The sequence below is a fragment of the Betta splendens genome, chromosome 1 (assembly GCF_900634795.4).
Source record: "Betta splendens chromosome 1, fBetSpl5.4, whole genome shotgun sequence".
Lineage (NCBI taxonomy): Eukaryota > Metazoa > Chordata > Actinopteri > Anabantiformes > Osphronemidae > Betta > Betta splendens.
The window spans coordinates 8,702,608-8,716,089 of NC_040881.3; the positions used below are offsets into that span (position 1 = coordinate 8,702,608).

The 13,482-nt window shown below is 51.1% G+C and overlaps 1 protein-coding gene across 6 annotated transcripts in view; it reads left to right on the forward strand.

The window, feature by feature from the left end:
• The window catches only part of septin9b (septin 9b), a 41,914-nt gene extending 30,218 nt beyond the window's left edge, over nt 1-11,696 (forward strand). For 5 of the 6 annotated variants that reach the window (XM_029151437.3, XM_029151444.3, XM_029151430.3 and 2 more), the window contains 9 exons: nt 1,847-2,032; nt 3,518-3,646; nt 3,743-3,824; nt 3,968-4,105; nt 7,120-7,237; nt 8,623-8,718; nt 8,787-8,883; nt 9,680-9,731; nt 10,072-11,696. In XM_029151437.3, the coding sequence (XP_029007270.1) occupies nt 1,847-2,032; nt 3,518-3,646; nt 3,743-3,824; nt 3,968-4,105; nt 7,120-7,237; nt 8,623-8,718; nt 8,787-8,883; nt 9,680-9,731; nt 10,072-10,285 (1,112 nt within the window). In that variant the 3' untranslated portion in view covers nt 10,286-11,696. Of the gene's footprint in view, nt 1-1,088; nt 1,348-1,846; nt 2,033-3,517; nt 3,647-3,742; nt 3,825-3,967; nt 4,106-7,119; nt 7,238-8,622; nt 8,719-8,786; nt 8,884-9,679; nt 9,732-10,071 lie in introns of those variants that run through there. The other variant, XM_029151452.3, reaches the window with a different exon arrangement.
• The last annotated feature ends 1,786 nt before the right edge of the window (nt 11,697-13,482 follow it).

Below are 13,482 nucleotides of genomic sequence, written 5' to 3' on the forward strand. Positions count from 1 at the left end.
GGGTCGGCTCGGTTCGTCCGTGCACCTGCTTCTTGCTCCTCTAAGGTCCCTTTCTCACCGTCTTTCATTTCACCAGAAGCCTCTTCCTGCCTCTGACGCGTCCGTCGGGTCTGAGGCAGTAAGTGAGTCACGCCGTGAGTCACGCCGTGCGTCTCCGCCCGTTTGTAACGAGGTCAGTCATCCAGAAGCCCGGCGACCGTTATTAGCGCTCCTCGCTGTGGACGTGACTCACGAAGCGGCTGCGGCGCCCGGAGGGGGCCGCACCACCAGGCTGCGCGCTTCATTAGCGCTGCGTCCTGATGGAACGCACAAGCCGGCCATTGGCAGCCGTGACTCACCGCTTTCTAATTGGACCCTCCACCGGCGTGTTTGCTGCTCCCTTTGTATCCACTGTTGTTGCGTATTCGCCGTTACGGAGTGACCGCTCTATTCCTGTAAGCGAGCAGATGGTTCCACGCGGCGCCCGGTGGGCAGTCTGCCCGCCAACCTGGAACATGTTATTACAGCTAATCTGCGTTCCATCATTCAAAAAGGCCCATGATGCAACGGGCCTCGGTGCGACGGAGTGAGGTCACCGCAGGATCGGCCAAACGGCGCGTCGTGACTCGCCGCTAACACTTTCACGGGCTAAAGATAAATCGATCTAAATACCTCGGGATGATGATATCGCCTGCGGGATTCTGATGCGTCGGGTTCAGTTCACGCTCTTACAGCAGCTGTCCTCCCGAACCGTCGGGCCGATAGCGCGTACGTGCGAATTTCCCCCATGCGATGTGAAAATGACGGCTCAAAAGGAACGCTTTCCTGATTGACGATGGCCACATGGGGACGGATGCTTCACATTTCCCCCCAAATCACGGCAACGGGGCCGAGCGTGAGCCAGGCCACATGTGCGCTCGCACACAGAATCCAGGGCTGGAGAGACTGATGGATGCAGCTGAAGGAGCGCATGGAAGGAGAGGGTGACGCAGGGGGAGTGCGATCATTCGTTGAGTCAGTGGCTCTTCACCGAAGCCACGGGGGACACTTGATATCTCATACTATTCTACCGTCGTGTGCATCATGTATATTTATATCATCAACAACCACGGTGCGGCGTAAACATGTTCCAGGCAGACACATCCAAAGCACAGAAGCGTCTGTTTCGCATATTGGTTGGTGCTACTTTAAGCTCTCGCCCTCGTTGTTTGAAACTATGGGAAACTCTTCCCACTACGCGTGAACGGGCACAGAAGCTCAGGAGCGGCGTCGGTGCAGAGGCGCTGCTGCCGCACAGGAAGCGGGCGCACACCAGCTTCGCAACGCTGCCTTTTGCACACGTCCGTCGACTCCAGCAGCAGAACCGAGGTGAGGCCTGACGAGTAGCTGGCAGCTCCGTCGCCTGTTTCCAGGTCCGCTGAGCTTTTATCGTTATGTAACGTCCGTGAGGCTACAACTTCCACGTCATTTGCTGGAGCCGGAACGCGTCTCGTTAACTGCCGCTAATTGGACGGTTGCGTTTGGCAGCAGATGAGGAGCCGTTTGATTTATCGGCTGCTTTTGTGGCGTAAAGTGAATATTGGAACATGAATGACTGCGAAAATAAGAGTGATTTATTTAATCGCTTGTTTCATGTGCGTGCGTTCACATGGTTTTTTGGCAGCGAACTGCGAATGAGAGATCGTCACCTTTTTGAAGGCCGGCGTTGATGTGGTTTTTGAACGTGTTTCTATATTCTCCCGTTTCACACAGGAAACACACCCTCAGCCTCTCCTTCGGCCTCCGCATGCGCGCGCTTGTGCTTTGTGATCTGACTGTCATCGAGCTCAAGGAAGTAAATGTCCCTGTTTCTCCGTTCTCCTCTTAGGGTCAGAGGTCAACCTGAGCCACAGCAACATGTCCGAGTCAACGAAGCCGCACCACCCGCCCCCTCAGGGAAAGGGCGAGAAGAGCCACGGCAGCGACTTCAGCTACGTGGGCATCGACGCCATCCTGGAGCAGATGAGGAGGAAGGCTATGAAGCAGGGCTTCGAGCTCAACATCATGGTTGTGGGTGAGAGAGCCCATCATTTACTCTGAGCTGAGGCACACACTCCGGTCCAGGTCCTGCTGTGTGTGTGTGTGTGTGTGTGTGTGTGTGTGTGTGTGTGTGTGTGTGTGTGTGTGTGTGTGTGTGTGTGTGTGTGTGTGTGTGTGTGTGTGTGTGTGTGTGTGTGTGTACCTGTGCACCGTGCATGCAGAAAGGGGTTTCATCCCACACGTTCCCGCTGCTCTGGGTGTTACGTCTTGTTTTGTCGGGGCTGTCATGTTGATAGTCACTGTAGAATGCAGTGATTTGATTCCGGGCCCTGCAGGGCAGCGTTTTACCCACAGTGGCCTGTTGGGGCAGGAGTCGGTGATGACTGTGGATCTGTGCTGGGCGATTAGGTAACTGAAGGTTTTAGAGAGGAGAAGCATAATCGTGCACTTGCACAGTGACGTTGTACCGAGAAGCCGAAACAACAAGCGTCTCAGTTTTCACCGTTGTTGAAGTCAAAGCGCACGCCACCGTTTTTGCGGACATGTGTCCGCTTACAGTGCTCCGTCACCTCCAGCACAAATGCAGCTCGTCATGGTTCGATCTGTAACACTCGCACTGCGTCAGCTGTCAGGCGCGACCATAAATCACAGAGGAGCCGTGATGAGTGATTTCTGATCTCCACCAGAACAACGTCTCACGTTCCTGTAGCTAAATATTTACCTCACTGCTGTAGAAAAACCCACAGAACAATATCTGCATGCTTCCCTGGCTCCCTTTGGGTCCCTCGCTCTCCGAGGCGCCGGCTGAAGACGTGAAAGGTCGGAGCAGCTGCGGCCGCTGCCCTTGCGGGCTCCTCTGTGAGACGCGTTAGCCTAATCCCTGCCCTCGGCCACGTGACCTTTAGCTCTGCACCGCGGAGGCCGGCCTGGTGGAACGGGGGCCCTGGGGTCCAGCGTGGCACCGCGGCCGTGCACAGGGACAGAGGGTGTGAGGAGGAATGAATGAACTCATCCTTTGTGTCCAACACATGTGCAACCGCTTACAGTAAAAGCATCAAGGCTGCTTCTTCTTATGGTTTTGATCCGTTGAAGTATCATAAAACTGTTAAACGGTTTTCAATATTTCTTACCAATAGACGTTTCTGTGTGTGTGTGGGGGGGGTCTGTGCTCTACATTGGCCTCCCCGGCTCGCACGTCTGACCCGGCAGCTGTCCTGCCATGCACACGGCCCATTAGCACACGCATAGATCACGCAGCCCATAGATCAGCACTGATGTCCTGTGCAGCTACAGCATCACTGTTTTTGGTGAATGAAACCAGTCTTTTGTTGTGGTCCGAACTGAAAGAGGTACTGGTTTAATGGCTTTTCCTTAAACTGACTCGTTTCTCCTTTTTACGGTTGTCTGTGTGTGTGTGTGTGTGTGTGTGTGTGTGTGTGTGTGTGTGTGTGTGTGTGTGTGTGTGTGTGTGTGTGCGTGTGTGCGTGTGTGCGTGTGTGCGTGTGTGCCCTCCTCTCAGGGCAAAGCGGCCTGGGGAAGTCCACGCTCATGAACACCCTGTTCAAATCCAAAGTGAGCCGCAAGTCGGTTCAGCCCGACCCGGAGGAGAGGATCCCCAAAACCATTGAGATCAAGTCCATCAGTCACAGTTAGTAGCTTAAAGCCTAAATCCAGTGATGCCGTATTATTGCTCTGTTGTTCTGTGTGTCCCTCAATAACACCGCTGTCTGACCTTTCTGTCTAGATATTGAGGAGAAGGGAGTGAGGATGAAGCTGACTGTAATCGACACCCCCGGCTTTGGAGATCAGATCAATAATGAAAACTGGTGAGCTGAGGATACGTATAGTGAGGGAGTCAGTCAACAAGTCCAATAATATGGATTTATCAGAAGCCTTGCATGTTTCCATCTTCACTTTATTTAAGTAAATTCCCCGATCAGGGAGTTGACTTGTTTCCCCTCTTCGTCAGCTGGCAGCCCATCATGAAGTTCATCAACGACCAGTATGAGGTGTACCTGCAGGAGGAGATCAACATTAACAGGAAGAAGCGCATCCCGGACTCCAGGGTGCACTGCTGCATTTACTTCATACCTCCCACGGGCCACTGGTGAGACGCCGTATCAATAAGCTGCCTTTTTGTTCCCCGTCCCAGCAGCTTCTCCCACAGCTGCACAGATGAATCAGCCCTTCTGGGAATCCCTCCCTCCCCCCTTTGTCTCTCCCGAGCCCTCTAACCGCGGCCTCCCTCTGCTCTTTGTTACCGTCCCTCTGCAGTGACCACATGTGACACTCAGCCTAGTATCAGTTCAAGAGTCGGCTTTCACACAGACCAGACGCTGTGCAGATAGTTCTTCTCTACAAACTTGCCTTGATAGGAGATTTGTGGCCGTATCACATTTCTCACTCACAGATGCTGACCTTTGACCCCAGCCTCGCCGATACTGCTGCTCCTAAGCCCGCTGCGTTTGACCTGCTCACTCGCTGCGCACATAGTCTAGCTAATCTGTGATCCTTCGACTCTAACATGACAGTGGACATGGTTTATCAGTCTGACAAACGGGGTATCAGTGGTTGTACAAGCACATCCGCTGTAAGCACACACACACTCATTCACTAACCACCTGAGCGCGTACGGCTCCGTTCGCCCCCGCCTCATGTTTGTGTGTGTAACTCAACAGGCGGCCACTCAGGCTCCGAGTGGGGCGTTGACGTGTGCGCCATCACCATCCGCTCATTTCACCGCAGCTGCCTGCACACAGAATGTGCCCGTGTGTGCGTCGCTGTGTACGAGGAGTGGACTCGGGTGGCCGGTGGGCAGGCTCACACTCGCCCAGCTACACGCTGGTGGACGCTGGGCCTCAATGTAATCGAGTATTAGCATGCAGCTGCCGAGTTCAGCCGGTTCATCGACGCACAAACCACTCAGCTGGAGTGAATCCGCATCTACAGGCATTAAGCCTAAAGAGTCACAATACACACACACACACACACACACACACACACACACACACACACACACACACACACATATGTGCATGACACACGAACCGCACACTCGTTTTGAAAACAAAGATGCCGGCATCTGTCAGGAAGTGGTGTCTCTAGGCAGGAGAACAAAGGAAACATCTGTTGGGCTTCCACTGTGACCTCACACACAGGACTTGGAGTTAAAGGGACGCTCTGCGAGCAAGTGTGTCCACATACATTCAGTCAAATATGGGATGCTGCGGAAGTCAAAAGCTTTGGGCACAAAACGCTCTGTTTGCACTGGACCACTCAAATAGAGAACAACGGAGTAGAGGTTGTTTCATGACCCAGGCTGCTCACACAGAATCAGATTTGATCAAATTAGGGCCTGTGTGCAATTAGACAGACGCAGCTCTGAAGCCTCTGGACGCCTCCACCGACATGTGTTCACAGTCCAACAATGACACGCAGGAAAAATGATGACTGAACTGCCTTAGTAGCTCTTTAAGGCCGCGGCCGCTGAAGATGTGCTGTTCTCTTTCCTTCCTCCAGCGCCTTGAACAGCAGTTTGCATTTACGGAGACCCTAATGTAATTTGCATGTCATCAAATTGCTTTTAAGTCGCTTCTGTGGCTCCAGATAGATGAACAGTGCTCAGCGGAGCAGAACACTGCCTTTGCATCAGCAGCCATTCACGCTAATGGCAGAGTCCGCCGTACGGCTTCCCCCGGGGCGGCCTCCGCGTTAGCTCCTTCAACGTCTTCCTGACAAATGCTAGGGTGCACTCTGACTCTCAGCGCAGAGCTGGTCTCTGATCTGTTACTAAAAAGGAGCGCTGGTGAAGCTTTGTACACTGCGGTAGGCTGCTCGCTCCACAGAGGTCAGTGTTCTCAGTTCACAAAGACACCACTGGTTTTCTTCATCCGCATAAATAGGACAGTTCCCGCATGCACGCGCTCGTATGTGCATGTAAATCTGTGCACATGCATATTCACCGCACTGGACGTGTGCATGTGAAAGTGCGTGCTTGTTCGGTCATGCATGCGATGCAGCACGTGTGTCTCTTATATGCCTCTGCACACGGTTTATGCATGCAGTTCTCACGCAGAGGAATCCTCGGCACATGAACATGGAAAAATTCATATAAACGTGGATTACTGGGCTTCCACTCTGAGTATCATACACTCCGCTTCTATTACAAGTGTCCAGTCGCTCCTTAACGCAAGCACGTTTCCGAACACTGGGATTTACGTGACCCTGAACGCGGCGCGGTTGGCATTTCAGAAACTGCTGATGTACTGGCTCGCACACACATGTCTCTAGGGTTTCCACAGACGTCGGGGGAGAACGGCCAGACCGAGTTGAGCTGATGGAAGTAAAACAGTAGCTCAAACCCCCCGAGGTGCACGCTGAAGCGTGAAGCAGATGGGTCAGGCAGAAGACCACACCAGGCGCCGCTTCTCTCAGCCAAGACCCGGAAACTCGCTGGATGACGGAGAAAACTGGAGTAGTGTTGTCTGGTCTAATAAGCATTCGCATTCTGCTGCAGCGTTCAGAAAATCAGGCTGCTGCTGCTCTTTAGTAGCGGCTGAGCCTTGTTTATTTCTTATCTTCTAACTAAGAAATGCTTCTATGAACTTGAACGTGCTATAAAGAAGGAGCTGGTTCTGCCTTTGAACCATGCTGGCATGACTTGACTGGGGCTAATTGAAGGGCAGAGCGAACGGCATGCTGGGAGTCTGTCTGCAGCAGCGACGAGTAGCAGAGAGGGGAATAAGAAGAGGAAAGCTAATTATTGCTTTAGCGGAAAGAGGAAACACGAGAAGCTCCCAAATAACAGGCAGCAAATGCAGAGATGCTTAAATCTGCACTGAGTAAGAAAAGGAAATAACAGCACGTGCTACTGCTTCAAAATGCTGTGTAAATGCTGTGACGTGGTAGGAGGGACCAACTCTAACGTGATAGACCACTATTGCCCCCTGGTGGCCACTGGGGTTTATTGCAGTGGTTATTTCTCCCTGTTGCAGGAGCTGTTTTCTGTTTGCGATAAGTGAGCAATGAAAGCAGATTTAGATTTTCTGCTGTTAACGTGCGCAGATACTTCAAGTGTGTATTGCAGTTTCAAGCCGCTCTCTCTTCTCTGTCGTCCTCCAGTCTGAGGCCCCTGGACGTGGAGTTCATGCGGCGCCTCAGCAAGGTGGTGAACATCGTGCCCGTCATCGCCAAAGCCGACACGCTCACCCTGGAGGAGAGGGACTACTTCAAACAGACGGTGAGCGAGCCGCTTCGTCCATTAACCCGCAGCAGGTATTTAAAGGGAGCCTGAAAAGCAGAGGGCGCGCGAGGCCCGGCGCCGCAGGCCGCCGGCACCTGCCAGGCACCACAAACAAACGCCATCTGGACAAACCGTCCGGGGAGGCGCACATGGAAGCCCCTCAGAGCTGTTTGTTGGAAGCTATTATTTACTGAGCAATGGCTCCAGAGCCGCTGCCCCGGTGCCAGCGGATCCGGCCCGCCCGTCGTGACCACGCAGGTCACCGGGCCCGAAGCGTCCGTTTATTTGGGTAAATACAGCGGCGCCAGGTGACGTGGCCTACCCACGCTCATCCCATAATACGTCTGGGACTGGGACTCTCCATTGGACCTCGCAGCTGGCCGGCTCGTCCTCGTCCTCGCCACCCGGACGCTCCTGCCGGATAATTCACGGCGGCGGGAGGCAGACGGCCGCCTGCCTTCCTCCAGTATTTCCTTCATCTCCCCGTTTCCTCCTCCTGAGGAAACCGCCTACGCCGGCGGCTTTATTCCTCTCAGAGAGGTGGAGGCACGATGGGTGTCTTGGCGACCGCATCCCCTCCCCGATGCTCATAACACGGAGCAATTAGAAGAAAGCTGGGCTGGATCCTGGTTCTGGCAGAGGGAGGATGCTGCGGGGCGCCTAGCGGGACGGTTTTGATTGACTGCACATGCTCTGTGTGACCTTGGAGGTTATTGACTAAAAGCCTCCAATGCCAAATTTTCCCCTGCTGCAATCTGACAGGCAAACAGAACAAGGAGAGTTTTCAATTAAACGCCTTGGGTCCGGCTGCGAGTGCCTGGGTGCGTTGCTCTGACCGGCCGTTGATGTGGCTTTTTCATCCTTTAATGTGACCATGAGAGCGCTTTCAAGGCTAAACAATGAAGTGTTTGATCAGGGACCAAGTGGAAACTGTCAGAGTAGCAATTGCGGGAGTGAGCAGTCATTCATTAAAAGGGCATTTTTCCCAGAAGCCCGAGCGGCAGCCGCTGCAGAGACGTGGCCATGGGGGAGGCCGCGTATTAGCTTTACCTCCGTGTGAGCGGTTAAACTCCCTGTTAACTCCTGCGTGTGAAGCATATTAAGGAGCTTTAATGTCAGCACCAGTCAGTATTACACATCTAAGTGTTTACTTAAGTCCTCCAGTGGGTTAGAGCCGTTTTTATTAACGCCTTACGGCCCTGATTTAAATGTCTGTCTGGGGGTATTTGGTGCGTTTTAGTTGTTACGTCCCTTATTGACTTCAGTCTTGGCTGTGCAGTTAGTATTGAATCATTGGGCCTCCGTTTGCTTTGCATGTCGGGCAAAACCAGGTGTGATTTCCACATGCATTTAACCGCTGTCCTGCCATGACTCACGCGCAGATCAGAGAGGAGCTCCGCGCCAACGGCATCGACGTCTACCCCCAGAAAGAGTTCGACGAGGACCCCGAGGACAGGGTGATCAACGACAAAATCAGGGTGAGCCCGCGTGAACGCGCTTCGCCGCGCACGCGCCGCGACCGCGCACTGACTGTGCGTCTCCACAGGAGATGATCCCGTTCGCGGTGGTGGGCAGCGACCACGAGTACCAGGTGAACGGGAAGAGGATTCTGGGACGGAAAACCAAATGGGGCACCATCGAAGGTAACGGGGCCGTCGGGCACGCGCTCGTTCTCGGTTCTGGAGGAACAAGGTCTGGGTTCTGTAGAAGAGAGGTCGTAAATAAGGCCTCGGGGGAGAAGCCGGCAGTTAAGTCTGAGCACATCGCAAGCGGCGGGGAAACGCTTTATTTTCAGAGCTTGAGAGGACAATTAAAGGCGGAGGGGAAGTGGAGGCAGTGCAATGTATATATTGAACTTTATTTATGGACCTCATGGCTTCCCAGAAGCGGCGAGAGCCAAGATACCAGCGCTGCAGCTCCTCGCGGGTTAGCGGCGCGCGCTCCCTCGACGCCGCTAATCAGCTCCCGCAGACCCAGCGCTTCCTCCACTCGTCTCCTTTCAAAAAGATTTTAATTTCCTGCCTCAGGATTTCAAAGCTTTACATAAATAGCGCTCCTTTTTTCATTTACACTCTTGACATAATCTATAATTCAAACATGTGTTAGCGCTACTAAAGGCAGCGGCAGCTTGTCACGGGGAGTTTGTTAAAACGTCTCACTTAAAGTTCTCCAATATGGGAAAGCGCAGGGATGTATTAAATTACTGGAGAGCGGAGCAGTCTCTTATCTTGGCTTAAGAAAATTGCCAGAGATGTCACGTTAGAGGACGCCCTTCAGCTGACTCGAGGGCCACGCCGCCACCTTGTGGCGCATTCGAGAACAGCGCGTGAGCTCAAACAAAAGGCGGTTGAAGCGTCTCCACCCCGTCGTCCTGTGTTTAGCTGATGATCAAATCTGTCAAGTGATTGAAATATTTCTTTCTTTTTCATCTCCGTGCAGTGGAGAATATTGCACACTGTGAGTTTGCCTACCTGCGGGACCTCCTCATCAGGTGAGCTGCATGCATTGCACCCTGCAGCTTTGTATTTTGTTTTTTTTATTTCATCTGGGCTTAAGTCGCTGTTATACACTGAGTCACCTGCAGGATCAGACGTCACCTGCTTTATCTTGTGGAGATGTTGAAATGAATTGGAAGCTGTGCTCAGACTCCATTAAGCTTCACTTCACCTTTGAAATCAATACAAATGAAATTCTTTCAGCAGCTGTGAGGGTGTCTCATGAAAGCCATTTTATACTCAGCATCGACTCCCGGTGCTGCGGGAGTCTGAGTCTATGTCTCATTATAAGCTCAGATGCTACCGTTGTAAATTTACCCCCTTTCTTTCCTTCAGGACACACATGCAAAACATCAAGGACATCACAGGCAGCATCCACTACGAGTCGTATCGCGTCCGCCGGTTGAACGAGTCCAACGCCCTCTTCACGACCGTCTCGTCCGACCACGTCCTTCAGCCAAAGACCAACGGTCAGTCCGAGGAGCAGCTCGGCGCCCCGCAGGCCAACGGAGTGGCCGCCCAGCACGAAGCCCTGTCCCACGAGATGTAGAGTCAAACAGCACACGCACACACGCACACACGCACTCTGTTTACACCAACACGCACACAGTCACGCCATTATGCTGTGAAGACGACAAACAAAATCACACACCGCACAGAACGAACTGCAGGACAAACTACATCCACGATCATGGGCAATAAACCCAACGGGTCCCATTAGTCGCCGAGTCAGAATGCATGAAAGTGATTGGGGGGGGGGATCCATGTCATAACTCACAAAACATGAAATGATACTAGATCCAGACGCACCTGCTGGTGCTGGTGCCGGGCCTGGTCTGCTTCGTGGTGTGGTGTATAGTTGTATAGCTCCTAAGGTTATGTAGGGATATTTAGATTAGGCCCGTAGATTTACCGAAGATGCTGTCGACAACCTCCACGCTGACAAATAGAAACAGAAGCAATAACCGCGTGGAGCAGCTTGTGGAGAGTCCTCCGCTATGTTTTTAACCCCCTCCAACCACCCTGTCTTTTTCTATATAATGCCAGTGTTGTGTAACAGCGTCATAGCTTGCATTTTACATTGCTCATTTACTATTGTGTTTTAATTGCTGTTGTTCATGTTTTAATATCGATGTGTAAGGTGAGGCGTGTGGAGGGAGCTGTGCAACTGTCGTCCCACGCAGCCATTTTCCTCCCCCTTCCTTTTCCGCCAGTCAACCAACCAAAAGTCGCCACGTTTATTCCGTTCTAAATAGAAGCACATGCAGTGTATAGAGTTGATTTATGAATAGCTTATTTATGTGTGTGTGTTGAGTGTAAACAGTCGAATCGGACTTTCACTCCAGCTGTTGGCTCCCGGGCTTCGCCGCGGGTCCCAAACGGTGACCATCCTCTTTTAGGCCGTGCTCGTTCGCTTGTCGTCGCCCGCCCTCAAACGGCCGCACCGCCGCCAAACGGACTTAACCCGCTCGTGAAGTGCTGACGTGGTCTGTGTTCGTACGTCGAGTCAACCCTGCCAGTAGCTCGTGCATAGAACAGTGGTATTTACGACGCCAGGCCTTTTTAACCCTCAGTGAGTCCAAGAATTTGTGCCAAACAACCTTAAATAACGCCCGCAAAATTACAGGAGGCATTTTTTCTTTCTATATTCATAAAAAATGTGTGGATCCGTACAAGCTCAAGGAATATTTTATAGAGGCTACATCCAAATTTATATAATTCTTGCTTCTTTTATTCAACAGTGTATATTTCGCCTCTTTAAGTCACATCAAAAGTATTTTCCTAAGATGCAAAGCGATAAATTGAAAAAAACAAGCTGACTATTATCTTTTATCAGAGAAAGTTATCGGGTTACACTTGTTTACTGTGGTTCTTGTTCTTGTGTAATTTGTTATGATATCATAGAAGGTTTTATCTTTGATATGCTATTTCAAAGAATAAAGATTGGTATTTTTATTGTTTTCAGTTGATGGGGCTTCTTTAATGTGTTTTACCTTGTGTCAAACTGCTTCTCCTTTACATCAAATGATGCCAGGTGACATATAGCAGAACTAGGGAATATTAAGGGAACGCAGATGCAAGTTTTTGTGTCACAGTTATTTAACTGACTAATCTGTGCACTGATTGACGTATAGATCAATTAAATGATCTGTGTTTATGCCTCGGGCTCTGTCGACAGTGTGTTTGGCTCTGAACCAAAGCGGCTTGTTTAAAATCGTTTCATAATGGTTTACATTCCGCAGCACAGCACCTTCACAACACACACACACACACACACACACACACACACACACACACACACACACACACACACACACACACACACACACACACACACACACACACACACACGGTGACAGCCTCGCAGGAGCATCCCACCACTGCTTTAACAGGGCTTCTCATTTACACCTCCTGTCACACGCTTTCTCAACTGCCCCGCTGACGGTAAAGTGTCGACAGCGTTGTTTGTCGGAGGTGATTGTCACCCTTTCGCACTCCGCGCTCCTGCTGCGGCTTTTCCTGCCGCCTCCGTGCTGGATTCCTGGGTTCGAAACACCGTGATGGTGACAAATGCGTGCGCGGGAGTGGATGAAAGTGTCTGCGTGGAGTGCTTATCTGGTGACACCTCCACCTGAGCCGCCTCCTGGGCATCCGCCCTGGAGCGTGAGGGTGAGTCCTAACGGCATGTGGCTGCTATGACAGCGCCTGGCGCGGCTTCTAGGCGCACTGGGTGTTGCATATGAACTGACATGTGTATTTCCTCCCTGCTGCTTAAAGTGCTAAAACAATTTAAAGCAGACATCGGACTCAAGGAAGCTGTAGTTGTGTGAGCGCAACAAGGCCTTTCCCACCTTCTCGTGCAGTCCTCGCTGCATTTTTCACTGTGTGACACCAAGACAGATTTGTCCGGAAACCACACAAATGAACGTATGCCATGAAACAGACTGCATGGGCCAGACTGAGCTTTTGGAGCTGCTTGTTGAAATGGCAGATTAAATAAATGTGGAAGAAAAACATTTTCAACATGTGTCTCCTTCTCATAAAAGTCAAATAGAAAAGCTTTGATCAAAGAAGTAAAGATCGTGTTTCACTTGAGGAAAATGTGATCTTGTCTTCACTCAAATTGGTGACACTAGTTTTTTTTTTTTTTTTGGCAAACGTTGCACTAATAAGTCAGCACATGGCTGACTTTAAATATCTGGTAAAGAAACACCACCAACCAATATAAACTGCAGCGTTCCCCTTTATTTAATGCATTAACATTCCACTGAAGCAAACTTTTAAGATTTGGACTTTTATTTTGAAAGTGTATTAATTGTAGCCTCCTTTTGAGCCCGCCTGCAGAGAATGTGTGCAGCCCTGATTGGTTAATAGGACAAGAAGGAGCCATTTTGAGGAGTTTAAACATGCCTTGCCGTTATTTTCTAAAGTGTGGGCTTCACGTGAGGATTCGTCATGTTGCTGTCTGGGCGTCTAGGTTACTGCACAAACATTCAACCATGTAAAATGTAATTTTTCTTTTAAACACAGCCTGCAGTTAACATTTTATTTATTGATTTGCAACTGCATTACTAGCTACAGTACCTACCCGTGTAGCTGGGTTAGCTAGCTCTTTGCTAGCTAACCCACACTTTGAGAGTCTGTAACTTATACCATGCATTGGCAGCTTAGAATGCTTAGAATCAGATGACCAGCGCTGTGAGATCTGAGAGCAGGAATTGGCACTTCACAGATAACACGAGCCGA